General features: G+C 44.8%; 8 protein-coding genes across 8 annotated transcripts; 2 read left to right on the top strand and 6 right to left on the bottom strand.

Annotated features, from left to right (window-relative positions):
* Positions 1 to 159: 159 nt before the first annotated feature.
* VTP01DRAFT_6803 (uncharacterized protein) lies at positions 160 to 2,436 on the bottom strand (the record flags this gene model as incomplete). Its single annotated transcript, XM_069385745.1, has 2 exons — positions 160 to 524; positions 597 to 2,436. 2 exons carry the CDS (start codon positions 2,434 to 2,436, stop codon positions 160 to 162), a joined length of 2,205 nt encoding a protein of 734 aa, XP_069243176.1.
* Positions 2,437 to 2,722: 286 nt separating this feature from the next.
* On the bottom strand, positions 2,723 to 4,981 carry VTP01DRAFT_6802 (uncharacterized protein; the record flags this gene model as incomplete). The annotated part of the gene is made up of 6 exons (XM_069385744.1): positions 2,723 to 3,812; positions 3,872 to 3,950; positions 4,011 to 4,114; positions 4,185 to 4,649; positions 4,711 to 4,745; positions 4,802 to 4,981. 6 exons carry the CDS (start codon positions 4,979 to 4,981, stop codon positions 2,723 to 2,725), a joined length of 1,953 nt encoding a protein of 650 aa, XP_069243175.1.
* A 1,033-nt stretch (positions 4,982 to 6,014) lies between these two features.
* VTP01DRAFT_6801 (uncharacterized protein) lies at positions 6,015 to 9,016 on the bottom strand (the record flags this gene model as incomplete). The annotated part of the gene is made up of 9 exons (XM_069385743.1): positions 6,015 to 6,293; positions 6,357 to 6,571; positions 6,628 to 6,783; positions 6,845 to 6,902; positions 6,966 to 7,225; positions 7,287 to 8,271; positions 8,341 to 8,417; positions 8,493 to 8,691; positions 8,747 to 9,016. 9 exons carry the CDS (start codon positions 9,014 to 9,016, stop codon positions 6,015 to 6,017), a joined length of 2,499 nt encoding a protein of 832 aa, XP_069243174.1.
* Positions 9,017 to 12,255: 3,239 nt separating this feature from the next.
* Positions 12,256 to 14,304, top strand: VTP01DRAFT_6800 (uncharacterized protein; the record flags this gene model as incomplete). Its single annotated transcript, XM_069385742.1, has 3 exons — positions 12,256 to 13,629; positions 13,692 to 14,136; positions 14,198 to 14,304. 3 exons carry the CDS (start codon positions 12,256 to 12,258, stop codon positions 14,302 to 14,304), a joined length of 1,926 nt encoding a protein of 641 aa, XP_069243173.1.
* Positions 14,305 to 14,608: 304 nt separating this feature from the next.
* Positions 14,609 to 17,251, bottom strand: VTP01DRAFT_6799 (uncharacterized protein; the record flags this gene model as incomplete). The annotated part of the gene is made up of 11 exons (XM_069385739.1): positions 14,609 to 14,937; positions 15,015 to 15,216; positions 15,288 to 15,475; positions 15,543 to 15,684; positions 15,748 to 15,995; positions 16,069 to 16,217; positions 16,293 to 16,364; positions 16,450 to 16,601; positions 16,675 to 16,784; positions 16,887 to 17,033; positions 17,110 to 17,251. The coding sequence occupies 11 exons, from the start codon at positions 17,249 to 17,251 to the stop codon at positions 14,609 to 14,611; spliced, it is 1,881 nt and encodes a 626-aa protein (XP_069243172.1).
* Positions 17,252 to 19,245: 1,994 nt separating this feature from the next.
* Positions 19,246 to 20,326, bottom strand: VTP01DRAFT_6798 (uncharacterized protein; the record flags this gene model as incomplete). The annotated part of the gene is made up of 3 exons (XM_069385738.1): positions 19,246 to 19,728; positions 19,783 to 19,887; positions 19,958 to 20,326. 3 exons carry the CDS (start codon positions 20,324 to 20,326, stop codon positions 19,246 to 19,248), a joined length of 957 nt encoding a protein of 318 aa, XP_069243171.1.
* A 140-nt stretch (positions 20,327 to 20,466) lies between these two features.
* VTP01DRAFT_6797 (uncharacterized protein) lies at positions 20,467 to 20,957 on the top strand (the record flags this gene model as incomplete). Its single annotated transcript, XM_069385737.1, has 3 exons — positions 20,467 to 20,554; positions 20,627 to 20,792; positions 20,849 to 20,957. The coding sequence occupies 3 exons, from the start codon at positions 20,467 to 20,469 to the stop codon at positions 20,955 to 20,957; spliced, it is 363 nt and encodes a 120-aa protein (XP_069243170.1).
* A 37-nt stretch (positions 20,958 to 20,994) lies between these two features.
* VTP01DRAFT_6796 (uncharacterized protein) lies at positions 20,995 to 23,061 on the bottom strand (the record flags this gene model as incomplete). Its single annotated transcript, XM_069385736.1, has 7 exons — positions 20,995 to 21,357; positions 21,429 to 21,756; positions 21,817 to 22,142; positions 22,209 to 22,277; positions 22,334 to 22,547; positions 22,606 to 22,966; positions 23,031 to 23,061. 7 exons carry the CDS (start codon positions 23,059 to 23,061, stop codon positions 20,995 to 20,997), a joined length of 1,692 nt encoding a protein of 563 aa, XP_069243169.1.
* Between the last annotated feature and the right edge of the window lie 175 nt (positions 23,062 to 23,236).

Raw genomic sequence — 23,236 nt, 5'->3', positions numbered from 1 at the left:
TACGGGTATGAAGCGGTCATGCTTAACTTTTTCATACTGAATGTCGCAAGACCAGTTTCGTGAGATGCTGCGAGTCTCTGTATGAAAATACCAATGGAAATATTATAGCTAATTATAAAGCGAAGGATACTTTAATGTTTGCCGCGTATGGTATCATTTTTACACTTGATTGATATGAAATATTTCCAACACAACGACAGTGTCAATCACAAACCCATTCTTTAGATCTCCATCGACCACGACCTGGCTGACGTATCCACTCAGATCCTCCTTTCCTTTATCCCCTTGAGCCTGCTCAGTAACTGGCACCAATACGCGGTCTTCTGGATCCACACGATCGTTTTCCACAAGACCTTCGTGCCGGTTAAGGCAGTAAATCGAGTACCGTATCTTGTTATCATGTCTTTGTTGCATGAACACCGAAGGAGCAGAGTCACGTCGAGAGTCTGCTGATTTTTTGGATGGCGCGGAGACTGGCTGCGATATGAACTTGTCAGCATTGATATCGGCTTCCGCTAGTTGAGCTATTGACGTCGTTTGCGAATGTTCAGTTGAAACTGCTAGTTTGCTGCAGACGAAAGTTCTTTTATTGTTACCTGTATCGTCTTCATCTTCATCACTCGGGCTAGGTATTCGTGCTCGCACAGGTTTGGAAGTATCGCGCTGTAGCTCAAATCGGCACAAGAGAACATTATCCTCCTTGGTTCCAATATCTTGTTCAGAGTCTGATTCCTCTTGTTCGTCTTGATCGTCTTCGTCCAGGACTAGTAAATGTCGGGGGATAATCTGTGCTTCAACTTGAATTCGATACGGCGTTCCATAGACTGTCTCGCATCGTGAACGGAACAGCTTTTTCCAAATTACTTTCGTCGGATTGGATTGCGTGTTCTCTTGCTGTGCATTCTGAGATGATGGTGTGTTCTCTTCGGCAATCGATAAATAATTCAACTCTTCACTGTCTCGTCGCTGCAGGTTCTCCTTCTCCAAGGACGGTCGTCGGGTTTTATCCTCAAAAGTCCACCCATTTTCCGTGCTTGGGGGACTTATCTTGACAGACGCTCTGAAGCGGAACTTGGGCGTACCGAGCAATATTCGACGTCGGCGTTCCTGTTCCTTTGATTGATCCACATCGAAATATTCATCTAGCGCAGCGTTCCGTTCCTCTTCAGATTGCTGTCGCCGATCCGCTCTTGATCGAAACAGTGGGTATAAGAGACGTTCCAGAGCTTCCCGTTGCCACAACGCTCTAAACACGATACTTTCGTCCACGATCCTATCTTGACGAACCATCGTTAATTGATCGAATGTCATATTACTGTAGTTGACTGTGGTTCGCAGCAGGTGGGAGAGAACAGACGCTTTATCGATAACGCCTCCGGAAGGAGCATCTGCCATCAATTGTTCAAAGGGTACTGTCGACGAATAACTTAGACGTTTCAGTTGCTGTCGCGGCGCTGGTGTTGCCTGGTTGTCCATTAATTCCTGTGATGGGATCCGTTTGCGTTTGCGCGATCGAACTGCCTCGGCTGATAGAACCCGTTTAGCTGGCGGGCGAACAAATCCAGAAAGACGTTTGTTTTCCTGATCTACGGGACCTTTTGCCGTCCATGTGATCTTGCCGACCGATTCCATAAACGCTATCAGAACCTGGCGCAACAAGCAATATCGCTCATATTCACATCCGACAAAAAGCAAATCTGCACTCAAGACGTCCGCCATGTAGTCAACAGGAAGCTTTGCGAGACTGTTGGGATGATCAGGTCCATATCGTAGCAGAAGCAAAAGTGCAGCATCCCGTAATCGAAGATAAGCTGAATGATCGCGTGGCAATTGGCAAATATGCTCGAGGTCGCGCATGATGGTTTCAATTGAGAGCTGAAGCGTGGTATACTTTTTAACACATAATTGGGCGAGATCGTCGAGTTCGAACAAGACGGCAACTGCAAGGATGCGCAACGTATCCTGCTCATCCATGCTTCCCTCCAGCTCCTTTTTATCGTGAGAATACAGCCATTGCAGAGAAAATCGGATGTGTGATGCTAAGATATGGCTAAAAAGCGGCTGCTCGTGCTTTTGTTGTTGTTGTTGTTTGGGAGATTTTTGCCACTTTCTACGGACAATGTGCTGAAACGGAGCGAGTATGAATCCACGGTGAGTGAGTGCCTGAAGCAGGTCTATCGTCAATGTTGCAAAGTCTGTTTGCTGAAACGATTCATTTTCCATGTCGTTGTCATCTTGACGGAGCTTGTGCATATTGTCGAGAAGACGGCTGAAGAATGGTGACTGGGAAAGGATTGCTTTGTGGACGTCGAACCGCATCGTGATGGGGAATGCAGGATGTATAAAGACAATTGTTAAATCAGAGTAAATGGAACGGTTGAACATGTTCTCGAGCAAGTGCTGCTCTAGTCGAGAGCGAGATCTTTTTCGTGTCATGGTATGCGGCGAACGGGTTCGATTAAAAATGAACAAGCGAGACGCGCGGAGCCGGAGATCCCTGAAAAGAATTTCGTTGTTAACCCTTTCGGTCGTTGTTCTGCATAAATGCTGACCTCATGAAAAATCACTGCTCAAACGATGTGACAGTAAGGCAATAAAGAAAAGATTCATCCTAGAAGCTTCTATTCTCGACAATCCAAAAGGAAACTGAAGACAAAAATGTATGTATCATTGTAAAGTACTGATAATTTAGAGGATTTACACACGCACACAGGAAAGCAAGCTATTTCCAAACATTGCCAGTTAAAAGTGCATCAGTCTCTTCATCAAAAGAAGTATTCTGATGAGCTTCTGTCGCAAAACTGGGCCATCTGTCAGTAGTATCTACATCAGGTTGCTCTTGAAGGATAGTTTGTTCGTGGGGTATCCTGCTTTGTGTGCTTTCAGGCGAGGAAAATGACGTTTGCATGTGCGGACGGAAATTTGATGGAGATGAAATGTAGGTATCTGGAGGTGACAGGCGAGGAGGAGATGGTCCAGTGTTGTTGTTGTTAGTGCTTTTGTTTGAAAAGCCTGGAGCTGCGTCTGCGGGTGTGGAGCGTGACGATCGTAGATGACGTGCATGGGGAGGAGGAGATATCGCGCGAGTACTTCGAGGAGGTTGTGCTACTTGCAAATGTTGCTGTTGTTGTGGCTGCTGAAATTGAGGCTTCCTACTAGGCTCCTGCAAAGCTGGTGAAACAACATAGTTGCCTTTGCCTTGCTCTATGATAACATCTATACATCCCTCACGAGGGGTTGCGGTCCTGTATTGTACAAGTTTGCCCTTTTTCTTCCCATCTCTTTCAGTCACGTCAGTGCCTCCGTAGCCTCGAGACCGAGTGCTACTGCTGGTACTAGCGCTGATCGGATGGCGCACTTGTTTCCAAAGAGGTATGCGGAAATCGATAACAGGATAGTTATAATCGCCATAGACCAAACCACGACTGGATTCATACAGCAACTCTTCTTCACTTTTTGGGTCTGGATCTCCAAACTCCAATGGTTCTGTGTCGAAAGAATCAACTTCTCCGTTGGAGCCTCTTCCCGCGCTCAGAAACCTTGATACAGGTGCAGGCTCCAGCCAGTGCTTTTTGGAAGTACTCGTTGAATATCGTAGACCTGCCATTATACGAGATGTACGACTACTGCCAATGTGAGGTACACCCTCCGATGGTTCGAAAGATCGATAATTGAATCTGGAGCCGAGGAAAGTATCTAGCGTATCCATATATACGTCTTTGAAACCAATCGAATCCTTGATAGCCACCATGATGGGCATTCTGGCCGAATGAACACTTGGGTCGTAGTAGTCCTCGTATGAAAAAGCATATCTGCAAACTAAGCAGTCAATTTCAGCTTGTACATATTACACCGATGTATGCATACTTACGAATGGGCAATAGAAGCGGGTATCATTTCCAAACAAATGAGGAAATCCTGGATTGCAACGGAAATATGTTCCGTTCCCTCTAAAGACTTAGATGTTAGTCCGCTATGTGTATCTGCTGTGTTACGCAAAATAAACTTGCCTCCATCTTGTATGAAGCCAGCTGAGACAAGCAGCGCAATAATGACACTCTGCCAAAAGGAGAAAAAGATGATTGCCTTGACACACAGAAATTTCGGAAAAGGTCTACCATACCATCAAATCAATCGATCAATGATGACTCGAGATGTATTGCAACTGGAGCTGCAGAACCCACCTAAAATCTGTCAAATCTTTCTTTGTAGCGTAAAAGAATACCATCAGACACCAGAGACTCAAGCAGACGCTCAGATTGTAAAAGAAAGTGAGATAGAGATAGGAGCTCTTCCAGCTGATCTCTCCGTCCTGATAATTGCCGGTAGCCTTGAGGATCATGGTCAATATGGCCAAAATCGGTTTGACGTAAATGAATTGCAGAATCCCTCGCTTCACAAACAGGAATGTGTATGGGTCGCCAACGTATATCTCACGAGACCACAACGTGCCAGGAAAGAAATTCTCAGAGGGTGGTCTGGAGTGGAGCATGATGATCAATGCGCGCTCTCCGCCAAGCTTATTCAGCAACAAGTTGAAGAATGCATAAATCACAAATGCCTCGTAGATGTCCCGGAACGTATCGACGTAAAACGCAACGTCCAGTGACACAAGAGAGATGTAAGTGCTGATGCCATATATCGGAACCCTGCAAACACATAGGTTACACACTCTCCTGCCAAGATACAAGCCAAGGGTTCAACACCTACATCCACAAGATCCGAATGACTTGGCGTTGTTGATTCTACAGTGCAAATAAGTATCACTGTTGAATCGAGTCTTTTGCAAGCTGATCTATACCGGCTTCCTATAGTTCTTCCAATGGAGCCATACTGACAACAAGGAGATGCAAGTGGCCACCACGGTGCAGATTAGGGCAAGGTGAATCGCATATGGGTTGAGCTCTGCTCCGGCTCCGCCGTCACCGTATCCACTGTCTACGGTCTGCTTGATAGGAGCAAGCAGCGTGCGCAGCGGCATTGCTTTCTAAAGCTGATAACAAAGGAAGAAGGAAAAAGACTGGAGAAGAAAGAAGAACGGTCAATTTTGTAGCAAGCAGCAGAATCGCAGGAACCTCGGAGCAAAATGCATTTTGGCGTGCCACAACGTTGCGGCTCTGCAGATGTGGACAACTAAACCTTTCCGATACAGGCTTTTTCTTTTTCGCATATAGCTCATTGAATTTTTAACCGAGACTTGTCAACCGTCTAGAAAGCAGTTCCTACTATTTCGAATCAAAGGCAGCAGCTCTGTATTCAATTGGCAACTGGTTCACAGCTTTGATCGCTGTTAGTACGGCTCATTGTCACCATATCAGATGCCAGCAGCAGCATGTACCTGTAGCTGCTCGGAAACAGTTCCGCTTTGGGTCCAAGTTTATCTGTCACGTTTCAAAGTTACTCAACACAATTTAGCATGGTACGACGATGTACATACCCTATACATCGTCCAACTATTAGGACACACACGTCTTCATTTTGATTAAAGAAACGAGATTCATATGGACATACATATCCTGCACATAGAGCCGCGGACTTATGTATCAATGTTGATGACTACATATTTACAAGCGCGTGAGCTCCTTTGCAGCATATATCAAGACTTTTTACATGCGAAGATAATTTATTAACATTGTTTGCAGTAGTAACTGAGAACTTTCTTGTGGTCATGCCCATCACTAGGTGTTGCTCTGAGTGATGTATCATTTGGAGCTGCTCGATGCATTGCTGATCGAAAATTGTGATATTTGTACAGAGCATTAGAGACTGATTATCGTACCTTGCGTTTATCGACACTATCGTTATGCATCTTAGCTCCTTAATGATTTCATGTTACGAGATACGAAGCGTACGAGACGAAAAGCAACGGTTATGTACAAGACTGCAAAAATGTTGCAGTGATTCAAGATCAAAAGCTTTTCCTGAAAACTTAACACAGCTGTAGACGGTCGAAATGAATTGTATGTACACCAAAAGCAAAATAAAACTTTAATTCATTGCAGCTATTAGCAAGCTCATGTGTTTTGTACAATAACAACGTCGTTGAGAAAGTTTTCATCTGAAAAGTTCCCTTGGTCACCGAGTACAAAGTCGTCGTCGTCATCTGCCGTATTTGCGCTGTTCCTGGAAATGACGAGATCTCTCTCGTTCGCCAAATGCAACAAGCAAATGAAGCAGAACGACACAGAGATATCCTTCATTGCCTTTTCGGAGTACATGGATCGCAGGTCTTGGATGATATCTGAAAATCTCTTCTCGCCATGCACGGTGTCCCCAGCGTAATTTTCTCCTTCCTATATTCAAAATGTTCAGCTAATCCACTGCCAGTAAAGAAAACGAGCACCATATCGTCATACCGGTGGTTTCGTTAGTGCCTTCCAAAGGTTATCCTTTAACTTTTTGACATCCACTCTCTTTGCTTTCCTTGCATAATTGACATAGAGGGGTTTGGTCTTTTTGAGACGATGACTGGTAATTAGAGCGTCACCGTATTGTGAATTTTCAGGATCGTCGTAAGTATCATAAAAGGTATCTTGGTAGAAAGAATTGTCATCGTATGCTGTAAGGATAGCTACAGTGCCACAGTTAATATTCCTTAATCTTTCTAAATCCAGGTTAAGTCCGTACTTTGATCGGCGGCAGCGGCGTCTGCAGTTTCCACGCCATTGTCGTCCTGGGTCTGTTGAGTGTCCTGGTTCGCCCAGTATTGTGCATCAGGTTCAAAGTCAAAGCCAGGGTCGAAACCTGTGTCGTAGTCACGCTGGGGATTGGTGGTATCATAGTCTAACAATGTAGTTTTAGGTGCTCGAGTACGTAATCGATACACTGCTCAGTTAGGTTGTACCTTTAGGATCTTCGTGTACCGAATCGACTGTTGGTTTCTGAGGACGTTTTCGATGAATCTGATTTAATCGGTTCTAATAAGTAAATATTGCATGAGCGCAAATTACCCAACGGAATATTACCAGGAAATCAGGCTTCAAGAAAAATCTAAGGAGTTGCTTTGACGAAAAGTGCATATCATCGGGGAGAAGATGGAGGTTGGGTTTTGTAGTAGACTCTTTATTAGCAGACATCGTGATTTTGACACGTTTGTCTGTTGCAAAGAGTTCATTTTCATCCACCACTTCACCATCCAAAAAGTCGATCTGGAAAGCTGGTCGTTTGTTTCTTTTCGGTCGATCTTCGTTTCCTTCTTCGTTGGGCTGCGTTGTTGCTGATTTTTCTAGGGGAGAATTATTATCAGACAAGGTTATTATTTGCTAGAAGGCAGCATTGGATCATACCTTTAGAAACAGGTCGTCGCAGCTTCCAATGTTCAGGACCAGCCCAGTTCTTTGTAAAAGCAGAATCAAAGTAGCTAAACAGATCGTCGCCTTTTCCGTTCGCCAGTGCCGTCAAATAATCTTCTTCATGCAACGGTAATTGATCATCCATGTCTCCGGTTTCCTTATCGGCGTCTTCTTCCTGAAGAATGGGCGCATTTTCAATAGCATCTATCTCAGGTCCATCGTTATCAAAATCAAAATCGCCAAAGTCTCCAGGATCAAAGTCATCATTGCCATCGGCGTAACCGTTCGGTGCATCTACGTTCATGTTGTTATCTACTGAAGGTTGTATGTCATTTTCAGAATGATCCAAGTTCGGCAGAGCTTCATCGCTTTCAGAAAAGAAGTTGTATCCATGAAGCGTAGGGCAGATTTGGAGACCAGAAAATACGTCAAATGCGGGAAGTTTAGCCTTTAAACGTGAAATTTCGACGAGACTAGAGCTTGCTAGTACCGTATTGTTTTTGTTTTCGGTCGATTCCTTTTCTTGCTCGTTTGATTCGACACCTTCCATCGGATCCTGGAGCCCTGTCTGATTATCAGCGTTGGATTCTTCTGTTTGCTTCTGCTGTTGTTGTTGTTGTTGTTGTTGTTGCTCCTCCTGCTGCTCCTGATCATGTTCATCTTCTTCGTCATCATCGCTGTCGTCATCTTTTCCTTCTCCTTCCTTCTCAGTTTGTTCGTCGAACACTCGTTCTCCGATGTTATCTGGAATATCAACATGCTCAAGTTCAGCATCGGCGTGGCTGGCATCCGATGCATCAAAGATGATTCTGCATTCTCTATCAATGCTTAAATGGTTGAGAAGCAATCCTCGTGCACCGCCTTCATCGAAATCAGAGGATGTCTTTTTGAACAACGGATCCACAGCAAAGTCAAGGTCGAACTTTTTAAGCGCTATAGCTGAAAAGTCCTTCAACAACGTCGATTCGGCTCGATTACCCTTTTTGTTTTACAACGCAGTGAGCGGGCATCTGTGTGTGCTATTTAAAAGCCATTTCTGCTAACTTACTCGTCGACGAGCTCGTCTTTCGGTTCCATCGCGGCTTGTTTCGTCTTCGTCTTCGTCGTTGCTGCCTGCTTCGCCTCCTAATACATAAAAAGGAAGAAAACGTAATTAATACTGCAGCTGCCTCATTGACTACATTTTGCCGCGATACATACTTGAACTATCCGCCAAACCGCTTAAGAGTTTACCAGTTTCTGAGGCGACAGAATCGACGCGGGATGTATAAATCTTTACACAACCGTCCAACGTACAAGAAGCTTTTTGAAAGTTGATAGAGTCGCCATCACGAATAAATGTCATCTCATGAAAATAATCAATGAGCGCAAAGTTCCAACTGTTGTTGGCGTTAATTTTCTAAGGTTACATAACGTCAGATGTGTTCCTGAGTCACCATTCGTTGAAAGCTTACGTTATCTGTAGCCATTTTAATCCACTCTTCAAAGTTCGAATACATTTGTTCTGGTGTCAAGGTCGCTACGACTGGCATCTGAATAGGTACTGGATCGGCTGTTGCTCGAGCATTCAAAGCAGAGGCGCTGCCGCTGTTCGTCATTTCCAACTGCTGTCGTTCTCGTACCTCTCTCGTCAATCGCTCTCTTTGATCAGCAGCCGTGGACTTTAGTCTGCCCTTGCTTCGATGTGAATCATGATTGTTAGAACGAAGTGGTGGTCGTGTCATTACAACGTTGCTGTTGCTGCTGCTGCAGACTGAATATGCCGAGGAAAAAGGCGGTGCACGCTGAAAAATTGAGAAGTGGGATTCGCGACGCACAGGCGGGTTCTCACGCGACGCGGAGTTCTGTAAGCTGTACAATGAAAACCATGCAGCAAAGTTGATTAAGAGGTTATACGTTGCTTTGAGATGTCGAAAGATAGTCTCCAGATAAATGGATACTTATTTCGGATTTTAATAAAACGTTTGATTAAAACGCTCAAGTTTATTAAAATATGTTCAACTAGTGATATTATGTGCTTGTATGAGAAGTAGTCTGCTTTTCTCTTAAAGGCCAAATCAGACTGTTCGTATTTCGCTGCCATAGTTCATCAGCATGTATGACTCTTCTTGGATCGATTCATATTATTATTGTACAACAATAGTGTATCATAATTAGAACCTTCATTCTCAAAAAGGTACATAAAGCACAATGTCACGCATAGAACAGGCCTGCATATACATAACACTATGCAACCCAAAGAACAGGAAGAATGAAATACGTACCGCATGTGCCTAAAACATACATGTGATCTGAATGGATACTGCATTGTCCAATTTCATCCAAGTTGACTATTAAAGCCAACTGATTATCCTAACATTAGACAAGGAAGAGCCTCCTCCCAGTGTTACTAACTAAAAATCCGACTAATATCTACTGGGCTGCGATTGGAAAATCTATCATAACATTATCTACTAGGCGTTGCGAAAGGAGAACTTTGTTTGCAAATGTGTGACACATGCGTGATACATTGCGTCTACTACTAGAGTTTCTGTTCAACAAGAGAGATCCTCATGAAACGGAAAGACATATATATAAAGAGAAAAAAGGTTGTGGACCCGAGATTCAAGGAGCTGGAGGCGATGTATAATTCTTTGCAGCAAGAACGGACACGGAAACTACACTCAATAAGCTTGGTCCTGAATTCGAAGTATTATCCGAGAATGAAGCGTTATGGTTGGTCCTCCTTATGAAAAGTTACAACGACGAATATGACAAAGATACGTACGAGCAATTGCTGGATCATCTAGTAGACGCAAGCAAAGCTGTGGGAAGATCGCTAAGACCTGACCAACCCAGTTCGAGCATCAGTCGAAGCAACCTTGAAACGAAATCTCAAGCGGTCATATCGCATTTGCAACGATCTTATCCATCGTGGCAGACTTGTATAATCCAAACGATGGGAAACAACGCGCTCAACATCATACGTCTCGTTGTAAACCACTACTCTCTGGATTGCTGAATATTCTATATTATCGATCGCACGATTCCTAACCAGCAACTGATCGAAGATTATCATGAATTTATCTTGCGACGCTTCTTCCGGTCGACAGGAACGACACGATTTTATGATCTGTTTTATGAACAAAACATATCTGTGCCTGATAAAAACTTTCGCAAAGGATTGCACAAATTTCGACCCTACTGTGATTTTGTACACGCAAGAAAGAAAATCATCCCGTTTGACCGGACAAACAGTCTCCAGGCTTTCTTCTTCACTGCAGAATGTCTACATATCCAAAGACCAATGTTTCGACCTATCCAGCGTATGCTCGGTATATCCAACAGCGATTATCATGTATTTGGATACATATGTACGTATCTTTTCACATAGTCGGCCTTCATACCTAGCCAAGAAGAATTTAACTTGGCCAAAAGCAACAGATTACTGGACAACGCTGAAAATATGCTGGGAAGATTCCTTTAAGCTTTGTCAAGAATGTGATTACTGGATCTCGACCATATGTATGATGAATCGATTTACCAATTTTTGAAATCGGCAAAACGGTATTTCTACAACTATTGGAAGGCTTTTCTAGACGATTTGCGCGAAAAGATGATGTTTGAACCGGTGACATTCTACTTTGCCATAATTTCATTCGTCTTCTCCTTTCTGACGTTCATTCAAGTGCTGCAACAAGCCAACATCATACCGCCTTTAAAATAATTCAACGACAGTTCGATCAATAACCCAACGACACGCTTTGACTGCTTCCAGAGACCCATAGCAACAAATCTGGGGCAGTTTTGATGAACTTTGCAAAAGACTCTTCTATCTTCGAGCTTTATCAAGATTAATAAACATAACGGAAGTCGATATCTAGTAATACGCAAACTTATCAATCGCTGTCCAATAACCTTGTTCATGTGCGAACAAAAATCCATCATTTTCAACGTTGTGTAACAATGGAGTGTCCCTGCCGATCAGAGTGTCGCAACCAGACTGCACATTGACGCATTTTTACATCTGCATTTATCTCTCTTGCAATCTTGCCATATAGGAAAACTCCACAAGTGTCTAGTAAAGGTCCTTTAATTGTTTATATTCCCCTGGGACATTTGAGTATTCTATGATCTCAGAGAAGATAACAGTCGAATGTAGTAGCAGTATCCGACACACCCACGCATCTTTCTACCTCTTTGTGATTCTAAAGGAGGCTATTACTCTTTAGAACGCATTTTTACCTTACTAGGCAATCAACGGTTTGTAGCAGTCGGATAACCATCGGTCCGACAAGACCGAGATTTTGTTTCAGTGTTGCTAGATAGCACTTTCCAGATCTTTTGTCAATCATCCGTTGATATCATTACCACGTATATATCCAACGACGCGTGTTATCTATCAGATGAGATTTACCAGCAACGAAGCCGAAAAAGCATTAACTAAGAATAAAAAATACGTTAGTGCTCATCTGAAACATGTGGGTGCAAATTTTTCCGCAACATTCCAGGCACGACATGTAGCATGTCAAGCATACATTGGTGAGCTCGTGAAAATACTTAAGCCAAATTTGACGTTACGCAAACGTAGAAGCCTGCATCGCAAAGCAAAAAATCGTACCATTTGAAATTTTACAACATATGGAACATCTGTATAGTAGGGTTTCAGATGTTCGACAAAAATTTTTTGGATAGTTCAAGCCGTGTAGGAGATTTGTTTTCAAAGCAGGCTATTCAGACTGTTAACTTTGGAAAAATTAGCCTTAAACAGGAAAATTCATAAGGGATCAAGGAAAGCTTCGTTCTAACCAGTACCACAAAGGATATCTGATTCTATTTTATTGCCTCTGTTCCAGCTGGTCTCATCCAATGTAAAGGGGGTTTACGCTGACTGAATTGACATGCAGCGGTCTTTCCCGACTCGGATTTATTGTTTCGTGATCTCCCGGGCGGCCCTTACCCTCTGTTGTTTTCTTACCAATCTATGTTACCAAAACTCAAACGTGAAACTGGTAGTTTCCAGGATATGTTGCACTTGCGGATACCTACCAAGAAATCTCTATCAGATCAAGAGGACAAAGACGACTCTTCGTCGCCACGTTCACCTAGCGATGGAGCAACCGTCACACAGCATGTACAAAAGAACACCGGCAATGTAAAGAAAAAACGACATTCAGGCCTCCATTATTTTTTCCACTCTCACAGCCATCAGCATCACAAAGAATCCAAATTTTTCATCGAGGATATGGATAGCCAAGAGAAACGCAAAAGTCTGACTCTTTCCGATCCTTTGCACAACCGTAAAGTAGCTTCACCGACGTCTTCTTTGACTTCGCTGCAAAGCAAGCGTCCCAAATGGCATCTTAAGCTGCATCCACCGAGCGCTCCGCATATATCCCATCGGCGCAGAAAAAGCATCTCTGGAATCGTAGAACCTCCAGAACCGCCACCACAGCTTGTTCCTTATACCCCAGTGCACGCTGCTTCAGCGATCCAAAAGTTGGCACCGCCGGTGCAGCGCATCTCACGACGAGCAGCGTCAGAAGATGGAACCGCAGCCGTTGGACTCGTGGATGGTCCGGATCTAAAGGTCGAAAATGCAACCACAGATGTGTTACGTTCTGTTTCTGAGCAAAATGCTTTGCTGAACGCCTTGCCATCTGAGCGGATATTACGGCGCAGATCAAGTTGTCCAGCTTTGGAAAGACCCATAGAACATTTGAAAAAGCACACCCAAAAATGCCAACGTGTTTTGAGCATAGCCGACGTACAGCATCGTAGCCAGATCTCTGGCGACACGCTGTTGAAGCGGACATCCCCTAGCGGTAGCCCTGGGACCTCATCGCCTACTTCGCCGCAACACCGGCAAACCCACACGCGCCCCCAACCATCCAAGTCTCTTCACGAACGTGCATCCAAACTGTATCCATTGCCACATCCACGTCGATGCAATAGCACAGGCCGAGTCTCGAATGTCACTGTCAGCCGGCAATCATCCGAAGACAGCGGTTCAAACGGGTCGACCAAAACATCCCCTGCGACCAAGATCCCGAACGTGATTGATCCCGTCACAGGCCGAGAGGTCATTCGATTTTCTGATATACAACCCCGTTCTGTACGGCTACGACGCCGGGTCAGCGAGAAAAAGGAAGCCAAGGCTTTGAACAAGTGGCGAGCAACTGTGCAAGCCGCTTTGGACGAACATGCAGCCTTGCTAGAGAAGCAGCAATTAATGCCGCCCAAGACAACCATTCCGCCTGAGAAAAAGCATAAATATGCGCTCACTCGCCGATTCATTCTGCGCGAGTTTTACACCACCGAAGTGACGTTTTGGAATCAATTGTACTACTCCAAAGTGGTAAGTATAATAATATTACATCTACGCCATCTGAAGTGCCCATTGCTGACAAAGTTACATAGATGTTTCACGATGCGCTCACTGCCGCGGTGTCGCGACGTTCAGCCTATGTCAAAAAGGCAGATGCCGACCTGTTTGCCAACTTGTTCGATCTGCTTCAATTCTCCGCCAAGTTTCTCAACAGATTGCAATGCATCCAGTTTGAGCGCGTCGTTTTGGATAAACCCTTTCGTCTGACGCCTAGCGAAGACTACGCCTTGCAGTGTCCATCGGATCTTTGCATCGGCAAGACTATGTGCGATCTAGCCGAGGACATGGTTGTCTTTTTGCGATGCGCATTGGATTACAAAGCCAATATGCGCCAGGTGGTTCAATCTCGAAATAACAAGGGATACATGCGTTACAAGGAGAAACTGTATGAGCGTAAAGAAACAAGGCAGTTCACGATCGAGGATTACATGATCATCCCCATACAGCGCATTGCCCGCTACAATTTATTACTTACTGGTAGGTGTTTACTGAAGCATGCTGCTCCATGGATAATAAAACTGACTCGCGTGATTTCCAGATCTTCTCAAACATACCCCGTCAAGCGATCCAGATTACAACAACATTTGTACTGCGCAAAAAATTGTTGATGGTTTGGCATCTGCGATGAACTATGCTCAAAAGTAATTTCTACTAGTTACAGTTTGTAATAATGGATAATAAATAATCGTCTCTCTTAATATCATTACATATATAAACGTGTATATGAGTGTTTGTATTTATAGTATTCCGCTGGCTGATCAGCAAAGGTTGGATTTCTTCTTGAGCAGCTTCTTGTAATATCATTAGGTAAGATGGAAAAGAACAAATGTACAATCTACAACGAAAGGAGATATGCTTCTCTATACAAGGGAGATAAGGGAAGAAAGAAGAAGGAAGAAGGAATAGAAAGAGGAAGAAAATACATAGCGCTCACGATATGGAACAATTATTACATGAGGATGCATTGGCAGTAGACGCCGCCGCTAGATGGTGCTGGTACCACCCAGTCCGGCGGGAGATTTTGATTGATGGGGGTGGAGGGAGATGGTGCTGGACTTCCGTAGTTGGTCATGGCGATGGTCGGCATTTGCGGTAATCCGGTGAAGTTCTTGTCTGGTGCTGTTCCGTTCGGTGCGGCGTTGTCCGTCGGTACTATAGCATGCGCAAGGTGCTCGTTTTCTTTTGGCTTTTCTTCGATTATTTGCCATGAATCGTTCTGTTTCCGACATTCCCACTGCTTCAAATTCTGCTGCAGTGATTCGACCGCAAACGTCATTTCTGTTTAGAGTGCGTGCGTATGGGCGTGAGATTTTGCTTTCATGCGACACGTGGCATAGAGTTATTGTTTACTTTACCATGCATTACATCCGCGACAGCCTCAAATAAAACAGATGCAACAAACTTGATGAATCCAATTTGCATATCTTCCAGATTCAACTTTTCGCGGTCATTCATGGGCTGCACCGGCATGCCTAGCTCTCTTTCAATATCTCCTTGAAAGATGAACTCTTGTGCAAGCAGCTCGGCCCATTTGACCGCTCGCCTGAACGGTCGCGTCTATGCAAAATAAAGTTTAGCGCATAAACTAGACGGAAAAAATAATTTTCTCCCTTTTCACACACACGTACCACGTTGCTAATGTCTGCACATTTTATGAGCGCACTGCATATCAGCAATCGCTCCTGCTCTCGGGCCTGCCCGTCTACATTGCTCAACCCTGATTTTCGCGTAGCTTGCTCTTTGATTTTAGCTACGTAGTCACCATGCAGCGACATGTCCGTCGCTAAAATACTCGCTACGATTGTTTTCCTAAACTCTAAATATTTTTGGCATCTTTGAGTGACCCGGATCGTATTAATTGAACCTTTTTTTTCTCATGCTACCTTGAAACGTCTGCGAGCTGCATCCTCCGAGAGCTTGGTCGATTCCGTGCTTCTTTAATAGCTGAAAAAGGGTCATTGAATGGAAACTTTCTAGAACAGATCGATCGTTGTAAAGGATCGCCAGCGGCGTTGCGGAATTAATCTGCGTAGAAACGGGCAATTAGCGTGGAGTTTCGTTTTCAGATGCATGGATTATCAACTTTACCAGAAACAAGTTATTGACGCCAGGATGTGCAGCATCGTGACCTAATGCCGCAACCAAAAATCCAAAAATGTCTATTGGGCGGAGGAGACCTTGTGGTCCTGTCACGTTAGCGTGGTATGGCAGCACGCCCAATTTACGCAGAAAGTAATAGGAGCATTGTAAAACGTCGACCGCGTGGGCGAAGTTGTGATAAGGGTTGTCATTTCGGTACGATCCGGCGAGGTCGAGGATAACATTGTACAGTTGCTCTAGTCATTCATTCGGCAAAGTTGGATTGAGTGCCGTGCTCATTTCATCTCGATTGCATGCATTTATATTTACCTTGCGATATAGAGTTTTCGGGCATCTGAGTGCAGGATAACGCCTGATCAAAAATCAAGTATGCACAGTGAATTTGCTCCTCTTTGTCAAAATCATAAGGACAGAAATCCCACGCCGAGACTCTTTGTAAAAGGTAGTCGACACGTTGGCTATAATCCCAGTTTCCATCAGCTAACCTGACAATAAACAGCGCGGGCACACTGGTCAATTTGCTATTCACAAACCTGGAAAGTTGAGTCATGGGAAGGGGTGGCCTTGTGGTTGGTGCGTATATATCCAAGATCGCCTTAGCCAATCTAAAAAAAGTACGCGGAAGAACACGCGGGTTCTATGGTCAGCCAGCGATGTCTCGAAGCTAATAATACGCAGTGCTACACATACGCAGTGTCATTGGCGGCAATTTCCTTGATACGATGATGTAAGCCGCTGCAGTGGTTAACGACGGGAGTCGTGGGTGTGATTGGTGTGTCGCTCGTACTCGTGGTCGCAGGTGATGCAATATTCTTGTCGGCCTGATTTCGGTGGACAGCTTTCTGCAGACAATGAAAACGAGGGGTGTGTGTTACTGTCTTGCTGATAAGGATGATGTCAAAACGTGTCGCCTACCAGGAACAAGGTCTTTATCACATCTAAGCGCAGGGGTTTCAGCAGGTAATCTGCTGCACCTGCATTGATGCATTTGAGCATGAAATCAAAGTCTTCGCTTGACGAGCATACTGTGAATTATTGGGGGTTGGAAGGAATAAGGGCAAGGGAGCCATTCAGTCAGGATTGCAACAGTCAGATAAAGTAAAGCTTCTTTTCCTTTTTTCCATTACCAGTCATAACCACCCAGTCGCGTGCTATTTCCTCGATGCATTCTATCGCATGCCGATGGTCGTGGAATGTATCGAGGTCGATCAAGCATACCGTCAACGAATCCTTGATATCTTGCAGGGCATCAAAGGAATTTGATTGTATAGAAACTGCATGAAATTGTCAGTTTTCAACGATCACACATATACGCATGCACTCTCCTATCCAAAAAACAAGCGCTCTGACCTCGTCCAAACACAGACTGCAGCAGCGGTAAGTAGTCAGGCTCGGCAAAGTCACTGTTGCTCTCGATTTCGTCGTCATTGATTCGATACGGTTGAGATTCCTGCTGGTAGAGCACAACAACCGAGTAGCGTGAAGGGTCCATAATCGGGTAAGGTAGTTGTGATTCGTTTTTGGTTCGGATTATACACTTGTGCGCGCGCTCTCTCTCTTTCGCTCGGCTCAGCTTTTTCTCGCTCGTCTTTTCATACACACGTTGGCGCTGTATCTTGGTTTTGAGTGAGGCTGCAACTATTGCCAAAGCTGATTAGAGAGGGCAAGCAACAATGTCTTGGAATGTATAGAGTTTGAGGAGAAGGGAAGAGGGAAAAAAGAAGCTAACGTCTTGAAAGGGAAATGAGACAAAGCCAAATCGGGCGGGTGGGCTGCCTACTGCTGCTGCTGGCTGACTGGCTGGCTGGCCTTGATTTCCGCGCTGCCCAAGGCAAACGCTCTAGAAAAAAGAAGGTTGCGGGATGACAGTTTCCCTTATCCCAGCTTGCATCAACCAACATGGTCTTTGTGCATCAAAATAGTGGGAGAGTCCACAAAGTGACATTACACACTGACCCCTCCTTCCTCTTCTTTGATCCGGTTGTCCCGTTTCTTGTTTAACGCTCGTCGATCTTTTCAAAGCCAGAACTCGACTTGCTGTCTCGATGGCGTGCAGCAACCTCTATTTCGTACATGTTTGGTAAATCATGATTCGGGTGTATTATTATTGAGCATAACAGCAGTGTTAGTCTGGACGACAGGTTTTTCCTTTTCAGAACGCTCATACAAGAATGACCTGTGCTCGCTGGGATATCTAAGCTCGCGTAACGTTACTGTTTCTGTGATTCGTTCTTTGCTTTTATCGCTGCTGCGTTCCACTCTGCCTCGCTCGGGTACTTTGTGTACCAACATGGTCCGGGTGGTGGCGGCCCGTCATGATTCAACTTCTAGTCAACATACAGTACATGCTCCAGGAAAACCATTTTCTCAAAGTCGCTCTCATCTTTCCCTTATCTCCCTCCACCACTCTCTTGCTCGCACAGGCGAACATGACATTCCACAGTGAGGTATATACACAAAACGCATCTGTGCTTTTAAATGCATTCAATACATGCATGCAATATGCTATGATAGAATAAATGTGCAAGGAAAGGGAGAATAATACATACCGCAAATTCGAGACTATTCTTAAACTAAGTGTCTGGATTTGGCTAGTGCTTACCTCCCCTGGCATCGACCATGTCTTTAAAAGGTTGACACATGCTTGTATTCCAGCACATTGTCCTAGTGCCATCAGCAGTTGAATAAATGAGCAATAATAACACAAATATGTATGTACTGAGTGGACAATTTTCATACAAGCACCGCATCAATAGTAGATACAGCCCTTGCAAATGGGCATTTTGTATAATATCCAATCACCACCACGATATTAGCGATTGCTTCGTGAGTTTAACCGGTAATATGTAAGTCCAACATCATCGACGCTGAGCGGTCCGAAAATCCCTCGTACGCATACATCAACGGAACACGTCGCCGCGTCTCGCTTTGGAAGCGGTCCAAAGGTCTGACGTCCATGATATGATCCGACTTATTCTTTGTCCTTTTGGCAAGTTGTTGGGTACCAATATCTTAAAAAAGACCGCCTTCACGTACTCATTCTCGCAACCACTGTATTGACTCAATTCTTTGGATTCATTCTTTGAAACATTATGCAAGAACATGTTCACTAGCATGTTCTTGCCGAGATATCACTCCAATTCATAGCTGCGGACCAATTGGGAAATATTGCTCACGATCAAAAGAAAAAAAATTATCCTCGACCTTCGTCCGACGTGTTCTGTGTTACTCAGCAAACTTTCTTAGTGATACAAAAGATGGGGAGCGAGAACTTTGAATAAAAGGCAGGACGGGACGGTGCGCAGTGAGAAAGGGAAGGAGAACGGGAGGGAAGATTGAGGTATACAAGGAAAACGGAACATTGCCAGGGACAGGGCAAAAAATAGAGACCGAGGAAATGAGGGGGCAATGTGTACTTGGGAGACGGAACCGGCTAATATGTTTTCTTGGGACGATCCCCCGCAGCTTTCACCTTGCTTCTTTTCATTATTGGAACGCACGTGGCTTTGCGCATGACAGCGTTGTGTTGAAAGCTGGGCTACAGACTTTGCTCTCTCGTAGTGGACTGACGTCCTTATCACTTCCATCATCGCTCGCACTGTCTTGACCAGCCATCTGAGATAACCAACCTCGAACTTTTTTATCGCCATGATCGTCGTTCCTCCGCCGCGAGTTTGGTGACACGATATGCACGCTCTGGAAAGCATCCAAAATCTGATCAAGAGGTCCGTCAAAGTACTGTGTTACAGATTTTCCATAGTAACCACTGGGCGTCAACCCAAATGCTTCCGGGGATGTCTCAAAAGCTGTGTAATAGCTAGTTGTGATTGATAGAGGCGATAATGTGGCATCAATGTCTGCGGTCTGTGTTCCGACGGACCGTGAGCCTTTTTCATCTCTGTAGAGCGCCCGTTCCAGCGTGCGGATAAGCTCGTTCTTTTCTTGAAGGTCCAGGGCCAATCTGTAGTTCTACGGACACTAAACGTTAAAAATAAAAGAGCATCATGCTTATTTCACACGCACCTCATGCTCAAGCGTCTCTATATCCACCTGCCTATGCAAAGCGTCTTCCAAGTGATAAAGGCGTAACTTTAGGTCGAAATTTTCCTTCTTCAGGTCGGCAATCATCTAATATTTATCCAAAGATAACAAAGTCAACAATATGATCACCATTTGGTATGCACATGGACTTATGAACCTTTTCCAACTCTTTCAAAGGCGCCGTTTTGCTTGGTGCGACATTCGATGTGGAACCTGACTTTTCTGGCTTTCTTGTGCTTGCATTGTTGTTTCCCAAGGGCGGCTGTCCCAGTTGCAGCGAGCGGTAAAACTTTCTGCTGCCTGAAGGTGTGCCGGCAAGATCAGTGACCGACGATCGTGGAATGAGCGGTGAGCCTTTGCTGTCCAAGGAGGAAAACGAAGACAGCGATGGTGACGCAGGACTGGACGTGAGGAGCGCAGCAGCACTGGCGTCATCGCGTTCGTCACACAACATGCTCAAATAAGCGTTCGCACTAGCCGAGTACTGCAACCTGGAACTTGGGTACGGTAGCCGCGGAGCAGCCATGTTGAAAAAAAGGACGGAAAATTCAACGAGGTCTGCGGCCGAGGTCGCAATACACATTGGAAGACCAAGAAAGAAAAAAAAAACTCAGTTCAAAACAAAGCGGTCATCATTTTCATCCTGCTTTGTTTTCTTCTTTCTGCATGAGCTCCTGGAAGAAACGACTGTACCACCAAATCAGCGATTTCGTACAGAGTGACGAGAGCAGTAAAAGAACAAGGGTCTCTTCATGCAAGTTTACTGACTTCGTACAACCATGCGGGGATAATCTCAGCTAAGACAATACTTCATATTCCCAAACAGCTTGTTACTTTGATTGTCCACAATGTCGCGACGGTCATCTCGCGCCAATGCAACATCCCACTGGCGTCTCATGTTCCCGTTGTGAGCTCATTATACCACTTGACATTTCTGACCTTTCACTCGATACCGTAACAACAATGATGACCAGCGCTCAAAGTCGACACAGGTCCGTGTTGCTATGCAAGCTTATCTCTTGCTGCATATTAACCAACAACGCGACAGACAATGCCACCTCACATCGGGCCAAGTATTTACGGTTGAAATGCCGGACGGCACATTCTTTCTGACATGGACATGTCAAGGTTGCAAAGAACTTGAAATTCTTTTATAGAACGTGTTAACAAAAATATGAAACGGATGATATCTATCTACCATCTAGGTGCACTTTGTTGGGAATGGCCGACACTGACACCAACACTGCCGGGCGCTGATCCATTGAAACTTTCGCTCATAACACCATCGTTCGCAGGATTGTATGTAAAACCAGCAAACTGCTCCTGCATAGTTTTGGAGATTTGAGATTCATCTACTACCGATTCCAGAGGCTCTTCCGATGTGAACTCTTCGTCAAAGTTAGTAGTGTCATATGCGCTTTCCACGGAAGGTTTGAATGGTGGCTGCACTTTCTTTTGCAACAATTTGCGCCAGTCAATGCTAGCAAAGAATGGATGGTTTTTGATCTCCTCGGGTCCATTGTTACCCAACCGCTCGTTGGGATCTCGGGTCAAAAGCTAAAAGTGTAAACTTCACGTGAGCATGACCTTGATCTGTATATGGCTACAATGATATCCAAGTTCCTTACCCCCCGGAGCAAACTCTTGGCATTAGCAGACATGTCTTCAGGGAAGCGAAGTTCGTCTTGAAGGATCTTTCGGTACATTTCGTTGGTATTTTCGTCGTAGAATGGGGGCAATCCGGTCATCATCTCATATAGTAATACGCCAAGAGTCCACCAATCGACTGTCTTTGTATAGCCCTGACCTAATAATAACTCTGGCGCCAGGTACTCAGGGGTGCCACAGAATGTGTTCGTTCGTTCGTTTTCGGTCATGTTCAGTTTGCAGAGTCCAAAGTCGCATAATGCAATGTGGCCGTTGTAATCGATCAAGATATTCTCGGGTTTCAAGTCGCTAGAACAAAAGGTTAGCAAGTGTACTTAAAAATGCATATTTGCAAACTAGATGCATTACCGATAAATCACATTGAAACCATGCAAGCATTCAAGAGCGCTCAGAAGTTCTGCAGTGTAAAACCGAGAACGTTCTTCGCTGAATTTTCCTTCCACTTGCAAATGGTGGAACAGTTCACCTCCATTGATAAAGGCCAGAACAAGATATAGCTTATCGGGACTCTGGAATGCAAACTTGAGAGGAACAATAAACGGGTTGCTGACTTTGGCAAGAACGGTCTTTTCAGCCATAGTGTGGGTGACTTCAGATCTGGAAATGATACGAGATTTGCGAAGCACCTTCATGGCGTATATACGGTTAGTATCCTTCTTTCGCACAACGTAAACCTGCGTACATTCAATCTCGTTAATTCATCTATTGAATACTGTATCAGTGTATCAGAGTTGTCTCACCTTGCCAAAGCTGCCCCTGCCGATCACCCGAAGAAGATCGAACGAATCAAACGCAATAGGTTGACTTTGCTGTAAAAAAACAGTTAGCAATGTCTAAATCGGACATGATGCAGTGCGGCAATCACCTGTTGAGGTTTGTAGCACAACTGGACATGTATCGAACCCGTTCCACCTTGGAAATTGAGAAGCTGATCCTCCACTCTGTTGTTGTCAAAATTGGGTTGTATCTTCACTGCTCCGAGGAAGTAATCATTCGTCTTGCGAGCAGCAGGCTCCGCAGACTTTGCCGGCTGACGCAGGTACATTGATATGGAAACCTCTGAGCTACGTGACACATCGCTAATATACAATGTTCGTTAGGGGCTATTACCAAACAGCCCGAATTAAGGAGACTTACAAGTGTGCTCTGTAATGGTAGATGGGATTGACTGCATCGCCGCCCAGAGCATCTACCAAGATTTCATTCTTGTCGAATTCCAATACGACGTAAGGCAACCACCAGTTCTGTTTGCGAGTCAGGGAATCACGATTACTGCGGGCATTCGGGATAGGGGCCTGTACTGGTGCGTTGGCTACTTCGATGCCTGGAGGAAGAGTGATGCCCCGTGCTTCACCGATTCGAATAAGAAGGACACCGGATTTAGGTTCCGGTTGCTGTGAAGATGAGGCAGATGGAACCGGTGAAGATGACTGAGAAGAAGGTGAAGGCGAAGAAGGCGGGTGCAGAGGCTGTGACGACGAGGATTGTTCCTTGTTTTCTGTAGCACTCTAGTGAGCAATATTGCTTTTTATCATCCATGCATACACACTGTAATATCTTACTTTTGGTGCCGGGTAACTTCCAAGAGTTCATGATTGAGAAGAAAAGCTCGACACCTCCAATTGGGATGCCGATATTTCATTGTCCTGGCAGAGCATTTTTGCTGTCTGAGTTTGTGAAGTTGCACAAACCTTCTGCGACAGGCAGACAATTTTTTTTTTGTGCCTTTGCTTGACAGATCCTGTCCTGGTGTGCGATCGACTGCAGC

Source organism: Rhizomucor pusillus (assembly GCF_041956525.1).
Source record: "Rhizomucor pusillus strain CBS 183.67 unplaced genomic scaffold VTP01scaffold_3, whole genome shotgun sequence".
In the NCBI taxonomy this organism is placed as follows: Eukaryota; Fungi; Mucoromycota; class Mucoromycetes; order Mucorales; family Lichtheimiaceae; genus Rhizomucor; species Rhizomucor pusillus.
Note: the sequence above shows the minus strand (reverse complement) of the source record. Positions and strands in the feature narration are given on the sequence as shown.